This window comes from Botrytis byssoidea (genome assembly GCF_014898295.1).
Source record: "Botrytis byssoidea strain MUCL 94 chromosome Unknown BBYS_039, whole genome shotgun sequence".
Taxonomy (NCBI): domain Eukaryota; kingdom Fungi; phylum Ascomycota; class Leotiomycetes; order Helotiales; family Sclerotiniaceae; genus Botrytis; species Botrytis byssoidea.
Window position 1 is genome coordinate 211,175 of NW_024065880.1, and position 17,867 is coordinate 229,041.

Consider the following 17,867-nt stretch of genomic DNA (forward strand, 5'->3'; position numbering starts at 1 on the left):
AGAGATGATGATGTTGAAGATGATGAAAGAGAATATGAAGAGAAAACTCGAGAAGAAGCCATGAACGATCAAGGATGTCGCTGCCAATATCAGGCAAGCAAAAGATAGGAAGGAAGTACTTATTACTGTAGTCGTGTTTCTTTTGGAGGGCGTGGAGGCAACTGCAATCCAGACATGTACGATACAGTACAGCGGACTTTCTGTGTGAGATGACGTCTGCTAGGTTACGGGCGGCGCTTTGGGATTGGGGAACATCACATGCTATAGTACCTGGTAGTTTAATTGATAAGACAATAGAAGGGAAAAAAGTAAATCTTGGAACCTTCTTAAAGAAAAAGTGGATGCAAAGTTTGATTGTCATTCATTTGTGAATAGCTTCATATCATAAATTGTGAGATTGTGGTATCAAGCTACGAGCGAGTCGTCTTTCTTACAATGTAATGTTTCCCAACCCTCGTAAGGTTAATGATAAAAAATCGGTTGAATGATGGTGGATGGTGGATGGATGGATGGTAATTTCCGTTTGCCAGTCAGTACCTAATAAGTACTGACGGTCTGTCCCTACCTGGTAGGCCCACCAGGCATGTACACCTTACCACTTTCAGAGAGGTGGGCCAATCTCTTATACCCTGGACGAGATATCCTTTACACTTTACACCCACCCAGGTACACATCACAATCACGGTGCAGATAAAGAACAAGAGCAATTCTCATTTTACACTTTTTGATTTTAAATAATTACTGCTTGAAACTGTGAAGCTTTCTTACCTCCTCAAATATCTACCAGCTGTTGCTTCATTCTCCCTTGTACATATGTACTCGTAGCTTCGTCTCCATTCCCCCTAGGTACACACATGTAATCAAAATGTGCAACGCTGAGTACAATTGGATTGCAGTCCAAACATCGTCCAAAAGATTGAGATGAATTGAGATGAATTGGGATTTCGAAGCAAATTAGCAATACGGCAAAGAATGAAAGGAAACAAAAAAGTCAACATGAGAACACTAAGATCAAATTAATAAGGCGAAAATGACAGATTTATTTTCTATTCCACAATGCACACAGATCAACCCATGTACAATCGTGAATCTCAATTTCCACGGAAAATCTCGTGCGCTGGAGTTTCTAACTTCTAGATGACAGGTCATTTGAACGAGTTCGAGGTAGATATAAATCAGTCGAATGACGGCGAAAATACATACATACAACACACAGGCGTCTGCGGATTGATGAAATTATCTTAATTGGCGTAATGTTCAGGAACGAGCTTCATACCTTTATATGGATCACTGTGCGAAATGCTTGACGATAATTGTGGTTCCCACTGCTTCTCATGGCCATTTCGTGAAGTGGTCCTCTCAATTTTGGCAACGCGAATCGCCTCGTTGATTGACAACCGAAGATGCTGGAGACGAAACATAATCTGTTCTGAACCACCAATGAGCTCTAATATCTGCTCTACATCGAACACCAGCTTCAAGAGAACAGTATCTGCATTACAGAAGGTACGGATAGACATGAGAGATGCCACCTGTTTCCAATTGTAAAGTATAGATGAGATACGAACATCATCACCTGATCGGTTGCCATGAAATCGAAAGTTATACTGATTGGCAGTGACTAGATCTCGCTGGGTGCCTTGGTCATACATGAATTCGACTACAGCAGGACGTCCCTTGTTCTTCCATGTGTCCACAGTCTTCTTGATGCTATCGATGGACATGCGGCCCTGGCTGAATTGTATCATGAGAAAGGTATTGGCTGTGTGAACTATCATAAGTTCAAGTTCAACTAAATATCTAGCCTGCTCATACGGGTTGATGGAAATAGACAAAACTGATATTCTATTCTTGTCGAGTTTCATGTCGGCCTTTTCAGCCTACTCAAGGTCAGTAATAAAAACCGTACATAAAATAGCATGGACTTACGAAGCCCTCAATTTTATTTTTAATCTTTTCCATCATTCCAGGCTTCTTGGGTCTATCCATCTTCTGAGTCGACTTTGAACACATAACACTTGGTCGGACCTCATTTTGAGATGAGCCAAGCCAGCCATGCTCCCCGAACATTTTCTTCATTGGCGAACGCGATCTCTTCTTGGGAGAAATCGGAAGCAGGTCCTGGTCGTGGGAATCAGGCTCTTCCTTTTCAGCTACGTCAACCAGGTTCTTTGTGGGGGACCGAGTCATCTGACGATTGATTTTAGTCGAAGCAGTGCTGCTCGAATAAGACTCATTGCTTTCACTTGATTTTACCTCCTTTCGGACTGGGGAATATGTTGCAGAACGACCTCTGCCATCCGGCACGTCCTCTTCAGATGGGCGTGAAGACTGCTTGCGGTGCTCGTCAGATGGCATACGAACTGGGGAACGCGATGGTCGTTGATAATTTCGTGCAGCTTGATAAGCCGGCGAGCTGTATGGCTGCGGAAATTTGTCTCTGGCACCTTTATTGACAGAGACTCGAGACAGTTCAACAGTAGCAGCGCGACCGCGGTTGGGGAGACTTCGAGTTGTAAAAGCGTTTTGAAGGATTGGCGAGATAGAATCGACACCGGCATGGTAGGCTCGATGATCAGGAGCAGGAGATTTTTCGCGTACTGCAAATCGCGACCGCGAAATACTTGGTGATGTGCCACTACGTTGGAGACCATGACCATGGCCATCACTTGAGTGTTGGGGCGCCATCAAAAGATCTTTGCTATTTGTCGCATGGCCAACTGATCGTGAGTTTTTAACATGGCCAAAACTTGGTGACGAGGCAGGCCTGACATTCTCATCAATATGCATAAAGTCGGTCATTGTGGTCTGGCGCGACTCATCAATACTCAGCGGAGTCTCTGGCTCAAATGTGTATGGGTTTCTGAAATTTCCAGCGTTGCGACTGTGCGAAGAATTAATCCATGTTAGAAAAGTATCAATTTTCATGTATTTTTTGGCTTACCTATGAACAGGCATCGTGTACAATGGCTGTTGTGGTTGAGGAGAATAAACAGATCCGGGAGTTCCGATTGGAATGAAGTCACCAAATAAACCGCCAGAGGTGCCATAGGTGTCAGAGAAGTAGTATTGCTTGATTTCAGAGACAGTTGAGCGAGCAGTAGTCTCAGGTGTGCTTGGATGATCTCTTGACATCTGCGAGTCCTTTGTGCTGCGATTGTTTGGCTCACGGGTTGCAATGTCTTCGTCAACTAGAAAAGGCGTGGCCTGCTCAATTGACCCCAGGCACTCGCGTTTTGGAATGGAAGATGACCTAGGTGGATAGCGGGTTTGCCCGTGGTTGTAGTTATTATCTTGATGATCTGTTGCTTGTTCGAGTTGAACTTGACTCGGTTGCTTGCAGATATACAAAGGTTGCGGAGGGCAGATTACTGGGGATTGTAAGGTAGGGAGACGTCCTTGATTTAGTTCCATCAAGAATCTTTTCGCCGCGTCGCTTAAATTATTCTTTTTGTAAAGTGAATCGCCATCGTTGTTCTTGGATCTATTATCGCGAGTCGCTACTTTGGATCTATTGTTTGGTTCTGGTAAACAAACATCGGCTGCACCGTCGAAATTCATGATCTGGTTTTGAACTGATTCGAACGTAACCACAGATGAAGGCGATTCGACCAAAGATTCCAAGGAATACGAATTATACAAGCGTTTTTTTGCAAGATTTAATTGATTTGTTGTCGTTTGTGATTGTGAAGTCAGTGGAAACTCGGTTGTCATGGGAATCGAAATTGTTGGGCTGCCCGCCTTTTGTGTACCAAAAGCGGCAGAAGATTTACCTCTTATCGGAACCTGAATTTTTGAAAGGTATGAACGCTCAGACAATCGGCCTGGTGGTGTTATATCCAATTTTCCTAGTGAGGTAGAAAGTTGCGACTTCGATGCTTCAGGCACATTCGCTTCGAAGTTCTCTACTTCTGGGAACGTCATGTTTTGGGCAGTTTCAGTTTCAGCATTGTAACTTTCGAAGTAATCAACCTCAAAGTTGGACGAATTGTTACTTGCTTTTCGTGAAAGTTGTTTTGTACTGCGCGGAAAACCCTTATACTTGTTAAGGGGATCAAGAGACGATGGGGGACTGTAGATGTCTGGTGATAGCCGAGATTCTTCGGACTCTCCAGATTCTTCATCATACTCCGAAGATGGCTCCTTCCACTTCACAAGATTCCCGGAAGATTTTCGGTATTCTTGTTTGTATCGACATTCCCAGGACTGACATGTACCATCGTAGCTATTGCGGTTTTCATGTTCGTGCTCTTCTACAAAAGGCTCAGAGCTTAGTGCTAAACTTTCCTTAGGAACCGCATTCTTTGAGGTTACTGCTGGGTCTCTAATCTTCAAAATATCGCTCTTTGGAGGAGGTACATACACCGTAGGATACAGCATCTCTTGCTCTTTGAGTTCAGGCAGTTTCGTGTCATAGCTGTCCAAGATCGAGAATTTGCTTGCCTTGATGTTTTCAACACAGTCAGTCGTGTGCGCATGATATCCATTCTCAACCTGAGAGTCGTCTGTGATGTTGTGGCTATCTCCATATATAAGATGAGCTGACTGTGGCACTTCATCGGCTCCTGAAACGGAAAACGTATTGGATACTTCATTTTCCGCGCTCTCGATAGGGTCTGGAGTGTCCCACTTATAGTCAAGCCCGCCATCGAAGAAATCGCTGGGACTGGCTGGAAGACTATAGTAGGTACTCAAGTAAGAACGGAGTGGGTTGGCGTCTTCACTGGACGAAGGAGCATTAATATCGATGTTTGAGGTGGCTGTACCAGGACAATTTGTCTTCGAATCCAACATTTTATTGACAACCTCATCAAGAGTGGGCTGACGAGAAGTGAGAAGATAATCTAGACTTGATGGTCCGCTCAAAATCAACTCGTTTTTTCTCGCGAAATTTGCATTCGGGATTTCGCGGCCTGGCGGTAGGTTAACGTTCATTATCTTGGAGACTTTGCGAACTTCACTCTGTCCACTAATCTTTCTGGAAGCTTCGGAGCTGGTAGATACCCTATCGCGGGGAAACTTCTCGCATCTTTCGATATCTAACAACTCTACTCGGTCAGAAGCCACGTTGCTTGGACTTTCTCTAGTCTCTGAGAGAGCACTCATCACTCTGTGCCCCAGCTCTCTCTTCGCATTATTCATGAAAGATCGAGTGGGAGTGGAGTATTTTGACGGTGTTGCACTTGGTCCAATGGCTTCCATTGCCGAGCCAGGCGGACTTGTCTGGGCAGTATTCGGCCGCACACAAACGCCTGCACGACCATATTCAGGATCCCACATTCCCTTGTGAAGCTCTTCGGGTGTTGGGCAGTATGCCAAAGTTGCCGGCTTTCCTCCCACTGAGACGAATACGCTATGGTCAATCTTCCAGCTAGGTTGGTGGGCAATATTCGAGTTGCACGATTCGCAGTATGGAATAGCGCTAGGACTTATCTGTGGCTGAGCAAATTGTCTTCGTGCCTGCTCTTCTCTGTACGCAACGAGTGCTTGGGTAGGCACGACTGGCGCTTGAATTGTTGCAGTATGCGGAGCGTGTGGATTGGTGAAGTCTTCCTACAGCCCTGTTAGAAGGATAAGGAGCACGTAATGGCTTATCGAGCACTTGCCTTTCTACGAAGATGTTCGTGCTTCCATCTTTGAAAAACAGAAGCTGGAAATGGCGGCGGCTCTTCAACTTCGATCAGTTCCTCCAATACTCCCAGGGCCAAGTCAACATTCTCATCGCCAAATCTCTCTTGGAGTCGAGGATGCAATATGCGCAATCCATCTTTATATGGAAAGTTTCGAGGCACTAAATGGTTTCAAAATTAGTATACTAGGTAGATTGAACAGAAGAAAATCAGACGACCAAAATTGAGTATTGTTTGCCAGCTCAGAAAGTCTGCTCGGGTTTCTCTGAAGACTGAAACTCGAGCCTTTCAAAATGGATGGGTACAAAGGTGTAAGATGTCGGATTGCATTGCTTACCATCTGAACAAAGTCGGATTAAATAGTTACGACATTCTAGAAATTGTCAATTAGGATTTATAAATTATTAGGATGAAAACACTCTACTCACTCTCTTCGCCCCAACCTTCTCGAGAGAGGTTATGCATTCCTGATTGCTTCCGTGGATTTTCTATCTCCACAGGAAGATGATAATTGCCCAGGATTGGGTGTATCATGTCACCATTGTCATATCCTGATGGACTATCCCCTTCGATGGAATTAGTCTTCATCATTTCATTTCCATGGACATCAGATAGAGTATTAACTGGAAAGTTTCTGACAATGTCAAACCAGCAATTATACTAAGTGAACAGTACGAATATAGTGACAATTGCTGCCAAAACAAAATCGCAAAAAGACAATGGTTTTTAGTGAACAAGACCAGTGAATTATACTGGCTGAAAGAAAGGTACCAAGTAATTGTAACGTCCTGTTGTTTTTACTGGTTGGAAGGATGGAACAAATTTCATCACAAATGAGGAAGAGGGAGTGTAAGTTGAAGAAACCGATGAGAGTGCCTAAGAAAACCTCTTAAATGCGGTGGTATCGTGTCTGTCGATCTATGATACTATGGTTCAAGAAAAAATAAAGAATTTTATAATGTGTAGATATTCTGACAGTTCGAAGAAGAGAAAGGAGTAAAGGTAGTAAGTGAAGGCAGTAAGTAAGAAATCGGCTGGTTGTTTTGTTGTTGTCCGACAAAGTCGAAAGTGAATCTCTTCGGTTGTTGAAATAATTTATATTGCCTTGAATAACTCCTAGTGCTGCCACTGTGAAGTGAGAAATTGAAGACGAATAATGGTGCATATTGCGCAATATCTCATCTAAAGGCCTTTATTTAAGAGTTTCCATCTGTTTATCATCTTTTGACAGAGGCGACTTGAAAACCCTTCCATCGTACGATATCCTCTCTCAAGTGAAGGAATTGCAATAATTGAGGAAGGCGCGATTATCTTTCAACTCAACATACTACTACCAATAACAAAGATTGGAGAACATGCATCTCATTTGAGGAACGATCATGAAGTGAAGTCTGAAGATGGAGATAAATTCCCACCATAACATAAGTGCTGGTGGTGATAAGAGACCAATCACCATGGCCAGCCAATTCTCTTGAGTGTTTGGGTACCATGAGATCTTTTGATTGAGAGTTTGGGAGGTTTACAACACAAATTCATCCTCTAAGGTCCGTCATTTGGTCATCAGATTGACAAAGCCTACTGCAAATACCCCTCTTGAACTCATCTTACTCCATTTGCCATGATTGGTGTGGGAACTTCATCTTGTGTGTCTACCAAGAAAAAAGTTGCTTTCAATATTCAAATTTAATCCGGACAACTTGCAGAGTACGGCATTGATGCATGCACCTAATGATATATTTGAGATCATATCAGAAGTATGGTATGGTACTATGCTTCTACGTTGCAATTCTGGTTCCATAATACCATACAAAGAAGTTTTGCATAGTAGATACGGAGTAATACCCATTGCATAGTTTCCTTGGGCCCTTCAAAGCCATGCTTGCCCTTCGTAAGAGGTTAAGAGCACAGTTCACATTCTGAGCTCCGCCGGTAAAACATGAGAGTTGTATCAGCTATCGCGAGTGCGTCCGATGTCTAAGATTGTCGGGAGTCAGTCGAGTTGAGAGCTGCCCCTCAGCTAGGAACTCTTATATTACCCACGTGAAAAATCAAGTCGTCTGTGTTGAGTTCATTTTCACTGGTGCCCAATTTCGTCTTAGTGAACATCATTCTTCTCTCAATGCGCCTCTGGAGTCTCTTAGACCTCTTTTCTGTCGTGAGGTTCGGGTACAGAGTTGCCGTTCATATAAAGATGACCAGCTTCAAGAGAATTGATGAAAAATATAGCAGCAAACAGCATTTCGTCATGGACTTTGCATTTTGCTTTGCCAATGATCATGGTTCCGTGTCCATGACGTACTGAACACATTGGGTATCTCCACCACGAAATGGGATATTGCCCGAGTTTCGTGTATTCTGATAATTCCCGGAATCTCGCTTGCAACGGTTCTTGTATGATAGTTCTCCTACCGATAGTAAATCATTAAGGCCAATCGACCTTTGATTGATTCTTGCGGGTGATGGTCGTTCTTACATTTTGTCACATGATTTACCGAAAGTTCGCCGAGCTTACTTAATGCTACGAGCAGCCGTTTTCCAGTAAATACATTGGGAAGCTTGGCCCCAGTCGTCCACTTCTTTAAACCAAGCTTAAAACTAACCTAGCAGCTACCGAATTTCGAAGCCGATACGAGTTGCAATTCATGACAATCAATACGAGTGATATGATTGGCTCACTCTCCACCTTCAACTACCCTTCCCCGCATTATTTCCAAGTAGAACTTGCCGTGGGCTTTCCCGTTACTATTTCATACCTTTCTGACACTCCTTTCTAGCTTTAAATGCTCTTCGGGATTAGATCAAGGTAGTCAATCGAGCTTTAGGATGGATCAATGGCGCTCGAATGAAATGCCGTTCGAAGTTTCCGACCTCAACATGTAGTTCACAGCAATTTGATATTTTTTATTAAAGTCTCACGTTTCCCTTCTGTTTCCTGTTGCATTTTCATAACCATTCTACTCTTCTTGTCATCTTGCTTTCATCAAGCTCCCTTTCTGTTTAGTCAATTTTTTTGAATTCCTCGCTCTTAGCTATACAGTCACAACAATGGAGAAAAATGTGGCACCCCAGGAGAACATTGGAAATACTGGAAGGGTAGTGGAGAAGTTTGATATTGTAATCGTCGGTGCTGGGCCGGTAGGGTTACTGCTTTCAACCTGCCTTGCACGTTGGGGTTACAAGATCAAGCACATCGATAACAGATCGGAGCCAACCAAAACCGGAAGAGCAGATGGTATCCAACCTCGGTCCTTGGATCTATTACGGAACATGGGCTTGAAGCCTGCCATCATGGCATATGAACCTGCGAAGGTCTATGAAGTCGCATTCTGGGATCCAACTTCGGGCGGAAAGGGCATACACAGAACCGGAACATGGGCGAGTTGTCCTAGCTTTATTGACGCCAGATACCCTTTCACAACCTTGTTACATCAAGGAATGATTGAAAGGGTTTTCATTGCAGATCTAGAGAAGCATAATGTTCATATGCAGAGACCTTGGACGATAACAGGCTTCAAGACAGATGAGAATGAAGATCCCGACTATCCAGTAGAGGTCAATTTAGCTCAAGTTGAAGGTAGCGTGAAGGAGACAGTTAGGGCTAAATATCTATTTGGTGGCGAAGGAGCTAGATCATTTGTGCGACAGCAATTGAATATTGGTATCAAACACAAGGATCCGATCGCACATGTATGGGGTGTTATGGATGGGGTTGTCCAGACGGACTTTCCTGATATAAAGGTAAGCAATCTTGTCCTATGCACATCATTATAAGCTACTAATCACTGATAAATTGTCAGATGAAATGTACTATTCACTCAGATTTTGGATCTATCATGGTCATTCCTCGAGAAAATAACATGGTTCGTCTTTACATACAAATTGCGTCTTCGACCGATAAGGACTGGAATCCCAGAAAAACCGCGACGGAAGAAGAAGTGCAGGCATCTGCAAAGAAGATACTACAACCGTACAACATTGAATGGGAACGTGTGGAATGGTACTCTGTGTATCCAATTGGTCAAGGAATTGCGGAAAAGTATACTCTTGATCATAGAGTATTCATGGGCGGTGATGCCTGCCATACACATAGTGTAAGTCATATCCGGCACTCCCATCTCAACACCCGCTAACAAAAAGCAGCCAAAAGCTGGACAGGGAATGAACACAGCCTTCTTGGATGCCCAAAATCTTGCGTGGAAAATTCACCATGTCGAATCAGGATTCGCCGATCGATCTATTCTGCATTCATACGAGGCCGAGAGAAAGAAGGTTGCTGAAAATCTTTTGGACTTCGATGCAAAATATGCAGCTCTATTCTCACAAAAGGCGCCAGCTACTAAGGATGTAGAGGCAGCTACACAACGAGGAGCAGAGCACACAAACGTCGACGAAGAGGAAAACGAATTCATCAAAACATTCAAAGAGTCCTGTGAATTTACCAGTGGCTATGGAGTGGCATATAATCCAAATTCTTTGAACTGGTCATCGTCTCATCCAGCACAATCCAGCGCCATAAATCCAAAGGGCAATAAGCTCCGAACCGGCCGTATTCTCACCAATTCCAACGTCACACGAGTCACGGATGCCAATGTCGTTCATCTCGAGCAAGAGATTCCGGTCAATGGTTCATTCCGAGTATACGTTTTTGCTGGAAAGCCTGCAACTACCAAGCAAGCACTAGATGATTTTGCACAAAACCTTACCAAGAAGAATTCATTCCTTTCCACATATTTACGATCAGATGTCGATAAGGTATCCTATCACGAGCGTCACAACCCTCACAGTCATTTCTTCACCTTCTGTACGATTTTCGCGGAGAAGAGGCAGAACATTGAGATTGCACGAGACGTTCCAAAGATCTTGGCTAGATATAGCGATCACGTCTATGCAGATGACATCTGGGATCGTATAGTGCCCGATGCGAAGGCTTCGAGTCATAGCAAAATGGGATTGGATGAAGAAAGAGGAGGCGTGGTTGTTGTTAGACCGGATGGATATGTAGGAATTGTTGTGGCTTTGGAAGCAGGTAGTGTCACAGTGGACGCGCTGAATAAGTATTTTGGAGCCTTCTGTTCGAAGAAGCTCGGGGAATCGAGGCCATCTCTGTAAAATCGATGGGGTCAAGACCTAGTATGCATTGTATGATTTGATACCAATGATGTATGGAATTGGATTGGATTGGAGTTTGGCGAAAGCGTGTATTATTATTATACTTAGCAATTAGGCAGTTAATGAATATACCAACAGATGAATGAACCACCTTAAGACTGCATACAAATGTAATGATTTAGTATTGATCATTTTGATAATTGATATATATTTAATGAGTGTACTTATAAAATGTAAGATCTTACCTATCTTTGTTATTGTTTTCAATTAGCACTCACGAGGCCTGAACCCAGCTATAACCAGCCCTTGCTTTTGATTCCGGCACCAACAACTCTCATCCAATCAAAAAGCTTTGTCCTCCTCCAAACCTTAAGTTCCATATCCCGTACATTCACTAGGTAGGGTAAGGTAAGGTACCTAGTACTTATTTCTCCATTTCTTCTTTCATCATTGATTTGCCGCAACTCTCACAACCATCACTCTTCCAATAAACCGCAACTACATGCAATCTTTCCCAAATTGCAGCCCACTTGAAGGAACAGCACATCAACTATCAACAATCAACATCAATCAGTAAGACTCCAAAACCAGTTGAGAACATTACTTCTACGTACTTCTCAATGTTGGGCGATCCCAGCAATAAAGGAATTTCGCTTTTCCGTCATGACCAGTCTTAAGCGCAAAGCTAGTCAAGAGTTAACTCACAATTCGATAGAGGTTATTGAGGTATGTCCAGACCCTCAAAGCCTTATTAGCTTAGGGCTTTCAAGGAGATAGGAGCTGATATTTTGGTAAGCCGATTCACGGGGACGAAATGTTCGAGACTATATTGGGTTGGTTTTGGGGCGCCGTGGAATGGTTTCGTAGAAGGGTCGATCCATTATATACAGACATGAGCTACAGCAACATTGATGGTGAGTAGTACTGTCGTATTCATATTATTCACTGAACTCACTAAAACCTTTTATACAGTAGTCGCAGACGAACATATCCAGAGGGCAGAAGCGAGAGAAGATGGGTCAACTGCGGTCAAGCGGCAGAGAAATAAATCAAGAAGCGACAAGCACCGGAGAACCTCATCATGTCAACGAAGGACACCATCAACAAATATGGACAAATCAAAGAGCTTGTCGGAAGAAGAGCTGAGGGCAGAGACCGATGCGCAATGGATTCCACCAGCCTTCGGTGCTCCTACGAAAACGGTAGAACGAGAGGTTATAGTAATTTCGGATGATGATGAGGGGGAAAATGAAGAAGAAAGACCAAAGTCGATAGCCGATACGCTACGGACACCACGATCACGCAAAGCTCCCAGTATACGCCTCCAATCGATGAGAGACTTGAGGCGCTCATCCACGGCCACGGTCACTGTTGAGAATTCTTTGAACGACCGTTTGGCCACAATATTAACTTTTGGTGATGATGAGCAAGACGATAAATCTGGACCCTCGCCGCTTGCTATCTCGACACGAGCTCAAGAAAAACACAAGAAGGAACGTGAAGCGCAAGAACTCAAGCAAAAGCAAGAGAAGATTCGAATTGCAAAGGAACGCAGACTGACACGACGAGATCCATCGAACCGGTTAGTACATGCGTTGGACGATAAATGGGAGGACATTGTTCGTGAAGCTCTGGATCGCGCTCGAAATAATGGGAATCTGCCAATCACCCAATCGCAGGGTGGCACTCCGTTACATTACAAAGACTTTGGAACTCTACTGGGCAGAAATTCATGGCTCAACGATGAGATTATTAACACTTATATTGAATGGGTCGTGGAAGCTGCAAACGAATTCGCGAAAGAAGAGGCAAAGGATTTCGGGGAGCCTGTGGGGAAAGTGCCAAAATTTATAGCACATAACAGCTTCTTTTACGAAAACTTAGATAAGAAAGGCCCGAGCAGTACACAACGTCTGATGGGTAGGAAGAAAGCTCCAGGAGTCTCGTTGCTTCAGGTTGACACGGTGTTTGTTCCTATCTGCAGAGGTAGTCATTGGACTGTTGGAGTTGTACGACCCATGGCTAGAACTATTGAGTATTTCGATAGTTTGCAAGGGTCTCCAAAAACATTCATCAAACTAATGCGAGGGTGGTTGAAATTTCAACTCGGTGCGGATTACAAAGAAGATGAATGGAAGACCCCAAACACTGGATGCACTCGACAAATGAATGGTTATGATTGTGGAGTATTTGTCTGTACAAATTCTCTTTGCGTTGCTCTGGGCGTCAATACTGACTGTTATAATGGGACGGATATGACGACCATGAGAAGGAATATCGCTGCGCTCTTAATTAACAAAGGTTTTCAAGGAGATTTCGCTTGGGGCCGGGGAGTTTTTTAAATTTGTTTCGTGTTTTTGGGACAGGCGTTTTTTTTTAGCAAGGACAAAGGAACGATACCCATTATATTATGTGTTGTATAAAAAATGGCAGGTTGCCGGAAGGGTGTTAAAGATGCATTTTGAAAGATGGAGTCTTGGTCAAGAAAGTGGAAAGGGAAGGGGAAAGAAAAGCCGAGGGCAACGAACCTCATTGGATGGATGATATGAGCTCGGGGTGATGACCCCGTATGATTGACACGAACACATGCAGAAGATGGCATGGTCTATTCCATCTGATAGAGCCTTGTACCTGCTTACTTATACTTATACTAGTCGGTTGACTCGCACATACCTAGTAATACTGGGTCGGGAAATCCAAAATTATACAATAATTCGAAACTTGAATAATCACAAAGCACATTCATGATACCTAGGTACCCAACAATGTGAATCCCGTATATCAACATAACCTGTGGCTCATGGCTCATGGCTATTACCAGAATCATACCACAAACCAACATTCATGAATACATACCCCGGTTAAAATGCTAACTCCCCCACAAACTGTAGTTCATCCTTCTAGAATCCCCACTAATCTCTTAATAAACCGAAACCCGCTGCTAACCTCGATCCTACAATCTGCAAGTCGTCACTTACTACTCACCTTGTTTGCAGCATAACCCAACCTCTACCTTTGTGACTGTCAATCAAACATACATAGAAGAAAGTTTCAAATCTTGTACATAGAGACGCAAAACAAGTTTAAATTTGTTTTCATGCGAATGATAGAGGGCAAGCCTCTAAGATAAGATGGCGATGGCCAAGAAGGCACGGCAGAGAATAAGTTACGGTATGTCAACAGCCCCTGATTTCGTTGTGTGTGAAGGCCTCGCATCGATTCTCCGTATGGGATATAGGAAAGAACAAAATGTTATTCAGAAGCTAATTAATTGATCTGCGCGATTATAGTCTTACCACTTGCGAATTCTCCGGGCGGACATAGATTGGGTGTGAATGGTTTGGCCGTGGATAGTGAGCAATCAATTTTGTGAGTCCTGTGGCTTTTGTGTTGCGGTTTTACTTCTTTGGTCATATGTTAGTGAAGTTCTTTAAGAGAAGAGCTTTGGGTAGAGATGGGCGCATGGGTTAACGAGACAAAGATACTCAGGAGGCCGAGACGGTGCTATTTGCGCCTGGGATCTAAATTTGGATCTGCGACCGAAAGAACCGTCCACCAATAATCCATTCGACGATCCGCCTTCTTCCGAATCTAAACCAAAGTCTGCGACCACCTTCAGAGCGCAAACTCAAGCTCACACGCATTGGGTTAATGATATAGTACTTGCGAAAAATAACACAGCGCTGGTGAGCGCATCGAGCGATTTGACTGTGAGGGTCTGGAGACCTTTGGAGAAGGACAGTGAGCCAGTGACAATTGGACAGCATGCGGATTATGTCAAATGCCTCGCCAGTCCTGGCAATACCGCCAATTGGGTTGCTTCGGGTGGTCTGGACCGACGAATTTGTCTCTGGGATTTGAATGGAGGCGGAAAACAACTCGAAATTGAAGTCGGCGATGAAGATACTTCTGAAAAGGGATCGGTATATGCGTTGAGTACGGGAAGCAACATACTGGCAGCTGGAGGACCAGAATCGATCGTGCGCTTATGGGATTCGAGGACGGGGAAGAGAATCACAAAGTTTGTGGGCCATACGGATAATGTTAGGGATATATTGATTAATGAAGCGGGCGATATGATTATGACAGCGAGCTCGGATCAGACAGTCAAAGTGTGGAGTATGACGGCTGGAAGATGTATGCATACACTCACGATGCACAATGATAGTGTTTGGTCGCTGTTTTCTGAGGATCCATCGCTTGGCGTTTTTTACAGTAGTGATCGCTCTGGATTGGTAGCCAAAACAGACATCAGAGGTACACTAGGAGAACTAGACGATGGAGTTTCGCTGGCGCTGGCGCAAGAAAATGATGGTGTTACTAGAGTTATTGCTTCCGGGGAGCATATCTGGACGGCAACATCAAGTTCCTCTATTAATCGCTGGGCAGATGTCGATACCGGATCAGATATGCAATTCCCAGAAGCCTATCAGCGTCATCGTGCCAGTAGCTCTGCGTCAAAACCTAGGGCGGCTTCATCTCCTGTCACTAATGGGCAACCTAAGAAAGAGATTCCTCTCAAATCTATTTTGAGGATTTCAAATACGGCAAGCTTTCCGGCGCCAGCCATAAGAGATTCGGATTCTGTCACCAATTTCTCTGTAGTCAATGGTGGTGGGAAAGCATCCGAGCCAATTGTGGATCAGGATTTGGGGGTGATTATTCCAATTCATACATTACCAGAAGAAACTATCGAGGGGCAACATGGTCTAGTGAAGCACAAGCTTTTGAATGATCGTAGGAGGGTTTTGACTTTAGATACTGCTGGAGATGTGCTATTATGGGATCTTCTCAAAGTAGGCAAACTTTTAACAAATGGCTTTAGACTGAAGACTAATTATAAAATAGTGCATGCCTGTCAAATCTTTCGGAAAATGTCATCTCGAAGATGTAGAGCCGGAAGTGAATACAATGGAAGCCGTGGCGCCTTGGTGTTCATTGGACACTAGAACTGGTCGATTGGCTGTTGTTTTAGAGGAGTATAATTGTTTCGATGCGGAGATGTATGCGGATGAACTAGAGCTGCAAGATGACATTGAGTTTAGAGAAGATCAAAGAAGTAGGTCTATTCTTTGGGGACGGTGGAGTTTTCGTGCTAACAGTTCACAGTAAACCTCGGAAAGTGGATATTACGGTATATTTTTTCTAGACTGGTTGATGAGCAGATTAAGAAGGATGGAGCATTCCGCGCCGAGCTTAATGAAAGCGTCAAAGCAAGACGAGAAGCTAGCCCACCAACGTCCATCATTATACCCAATGCTTCTGCAACCGCTTGGGATCAGCAAGGTTCCTTAACTCCGCGAGCAAACGGCACCCATTATCCTGCCATGACCCCTGGAATGGGTATTGGTGTTGCCACTCCTGGGCTTGGGAGTCATCTACCTTCTGTGTCTGAAGATGGCGGGCCATTGGATAAAAGAGGATCGCAAGCAAGCAGGAGCTCAGCGGAAAAGCCAGACTATTTCGGAAGCTCGGCAATCACAAACGATCCTTCTAAACAACCAGTTGTGACAACCAACGATGGTCAAGAGGCTAAATCGCCACCGGTAGATACCGAAAAAGAAAACAATGGCAAGGATAGCAGTAAATCATTTGGTATGAAGTTTCGTAAAGGAATGTCCTTCGGGACGAAGAAACTTGGTCGTTCATCTTCTACTACTATGGATAAACCAGTTGTACTAGACGACAATAAGGACAAAGCCACAGACGAAGGATCGGAGTCTTCGGAAGCAGGTGATAAACCTCCTGCTGAAAAAGAAGTCGAAGATAATTTCAATGGTACGATACAAAAGATTCGAAACGAATACGATAGGTTACTCGCGGAGAATCCTGCTCAAGAAGTTGAGACCGGTATAACGCCTAGTCTGCCACCCGAGACGCCAGTGCTAAAGATTCCTGGTGGCACTACGGTCATCATTCAAGAAGAAACGAGTGGTGGTGTCAAGGATCTGTATAGAGGCAGTGTAGAGACGGTGGGTGAAGATGCTGATCTTATTGCCGAGAAAGCTCCAATGTGGTTGGGCGAACTACTCCTAAAGGTATCTATCTCCCTATTCCTATTAAAGCTCACACTTTGTGTTCCATACTCCCAGCACCAATATCTAATGACCAACAGAACAAAATTCCACTCAAAGATCCTGTCAAAGTCTCATTCATTCTTCAACCCTACCAAGATCTTCTCCCCTCTATCGCAGGCCCTGATGGCAATGCGAGACTCAATGCGAATCGTATGTTGAGGGTTAAGAAGATTCTGGCTTATGTGGCGGAGAGAATCGAGCCAGCAAGTGAGCAGCCGAAACCTGAGGTTATGAAGCCGGAGGATTATTTAGATTTATATTGTTATGAACAGGTTTGTCTCTCGTCCTTTCTCCCTATACTTATCTTGTCTATCAGACGTCATTTCTCTAGATACACTCATGATATGAGGTTCGGGTTTCAGCTTGTCAAAGTCGAGGATAGTAAGATAGGAAAATATAGCTAATCTGTTACTCACACAGAAACTCCCTATAACAATGTCCCTCGCTACCCTCCGTGCACATGTCTGGAAGGGCGGCGCGGATGTATTGCTGTACTACAAGAGCAATGGAAAGAGAACTATCAGATCCGAAAAGCTTATTCAGGAAAACGGGGATGGCGAGCAGAATTCTAGAGATGCTGGAAACGGAAATGGAATTACTGGTGCTGGAACTGGGGCCGGAAATGGTGCTGCGGCGCCGGTGACCGGAGGTGGAACCACGAGTTTTGTTGGGTCGTAGATGCGGATTGAAGTGGGAAAGTATAAGGGACAAGCTGCGGAGATGGGAAATGGAGGAGAAAGAAGAATCTTGGTTATGCACTTATGGATGGCGTGCCAAGTTGTGTTCATTTAGTATAACAAAAGGTTAGGAGTAGTGTATGGATTGGTGAACGAAAGAGGTTTGAAACCTCTTTGGATTGAAGGAACATAGTAGAGTATTTTATACTTGATAGTTGGAAGCTAGATGCTCGAATTCAGGAGTAAGATTTAGGGGTGAATAACATTCTTATACTTCTTATCTATTTGGAACTGGCGAGATTGTAGAAGCTTTGGTGTGGGATATGTGATGTTGTAGAATGAGTGTGATAATATTTCTCGTGGGATTGGGATAC

General features: G+C 43.9%; 4 protein-coding genes across 4 annotated transcripts; 3 read left to right on the top strand and 1 right to left on the bottom strand.

Moving 5' to 3' along the window:
- Positions 1-711: 711 nt before the first annotated feature.
- On the bottom strand, positions 712-6,221 carry EAE97_011640 (uncharacterized protein; the record flags this gene model as incomplete). Its single annotated transcript, XM_038882155.1, has 6 exons — positions 712-1,880; positions 1,930-2,884; positions 2,945-5,549; positions 5,603-5,791; positions 5,968-6,003; positions 6,059-6,221. The coding sequence occupies 6 exons, from the start codon at positions 6,219-6,221 to the stop codon at positions 1,242-1,244; spliced, it is 4,587 nt and encodes a 1,528-aa protein (XP_038727053.1). The 3' UTR covers positions 712-1,241.
- Positions 6,222-8,675: 2,454 nt separating this feature from the next.
- On the top strand, positions 8,676-10,739 carry EAE97_011641 (uncharacterized protein; the record flags this gene model as incomplete). The annotated part of the gene is made up of 3 exons (XM_038882156.1): positions 8,676-9,368; positions 9,428-9,721; positions 9,771-10,739. 3 exons carry the CDS (start codon positions 8,676-8,678, stop codon positions 10,737-10,739), a joined length of 1,956 nt encoding a protein of 651 aa, XP_038727054.1.
- A 663-nt stretch (positions 10,740-11,402) lies between these two features.
- On the top strand, positions 11,403-13,081 carry EAE97_011642 (uncharacterized protein; the record flags this gene model as incomplete). The annotated part of the gene is made up of 3 exons (XM_038882157.1): positions 11,403-11,465; positions 11,536-11,653; positions 11,712-13,081. 3 exons carry the CDS (start codon positions 11,403-11,405, stop codon positions 13,079-13,081), a joined length of 1,551 nt encoding a protein of 516 aa, XP_038727055.1.
- Positions 13,082-13,702: 621 nt separating this feature from the next.
- On the top strand, positions 13,703-17,779 carry EAE97_011643 (uncharacterized protein). Its single transcript, XM_038882158.1, has 7 exons — positions 13,703-13,910; positions 14,030-14,108; positions 14,221-15,535; positions 15,588-15,798; positions 15,849-16,777; positions 16,855-17,088; positions 17,237-17,779. Exons 1-7 carry the CDS (start codon positions 13,871-13,873, stop codon positions 17,492-17,494), a joined length of 3,066 nt encoding a protein of 1,021 aa, XP_038727056.1. The 5' UTR covers positions 13,703-13,870; the 3' UTR covers positions 17,495-17,779.
- The last annotated feature ends 88 nt before the right edge of the window (positions 17,780-17,867 follow it).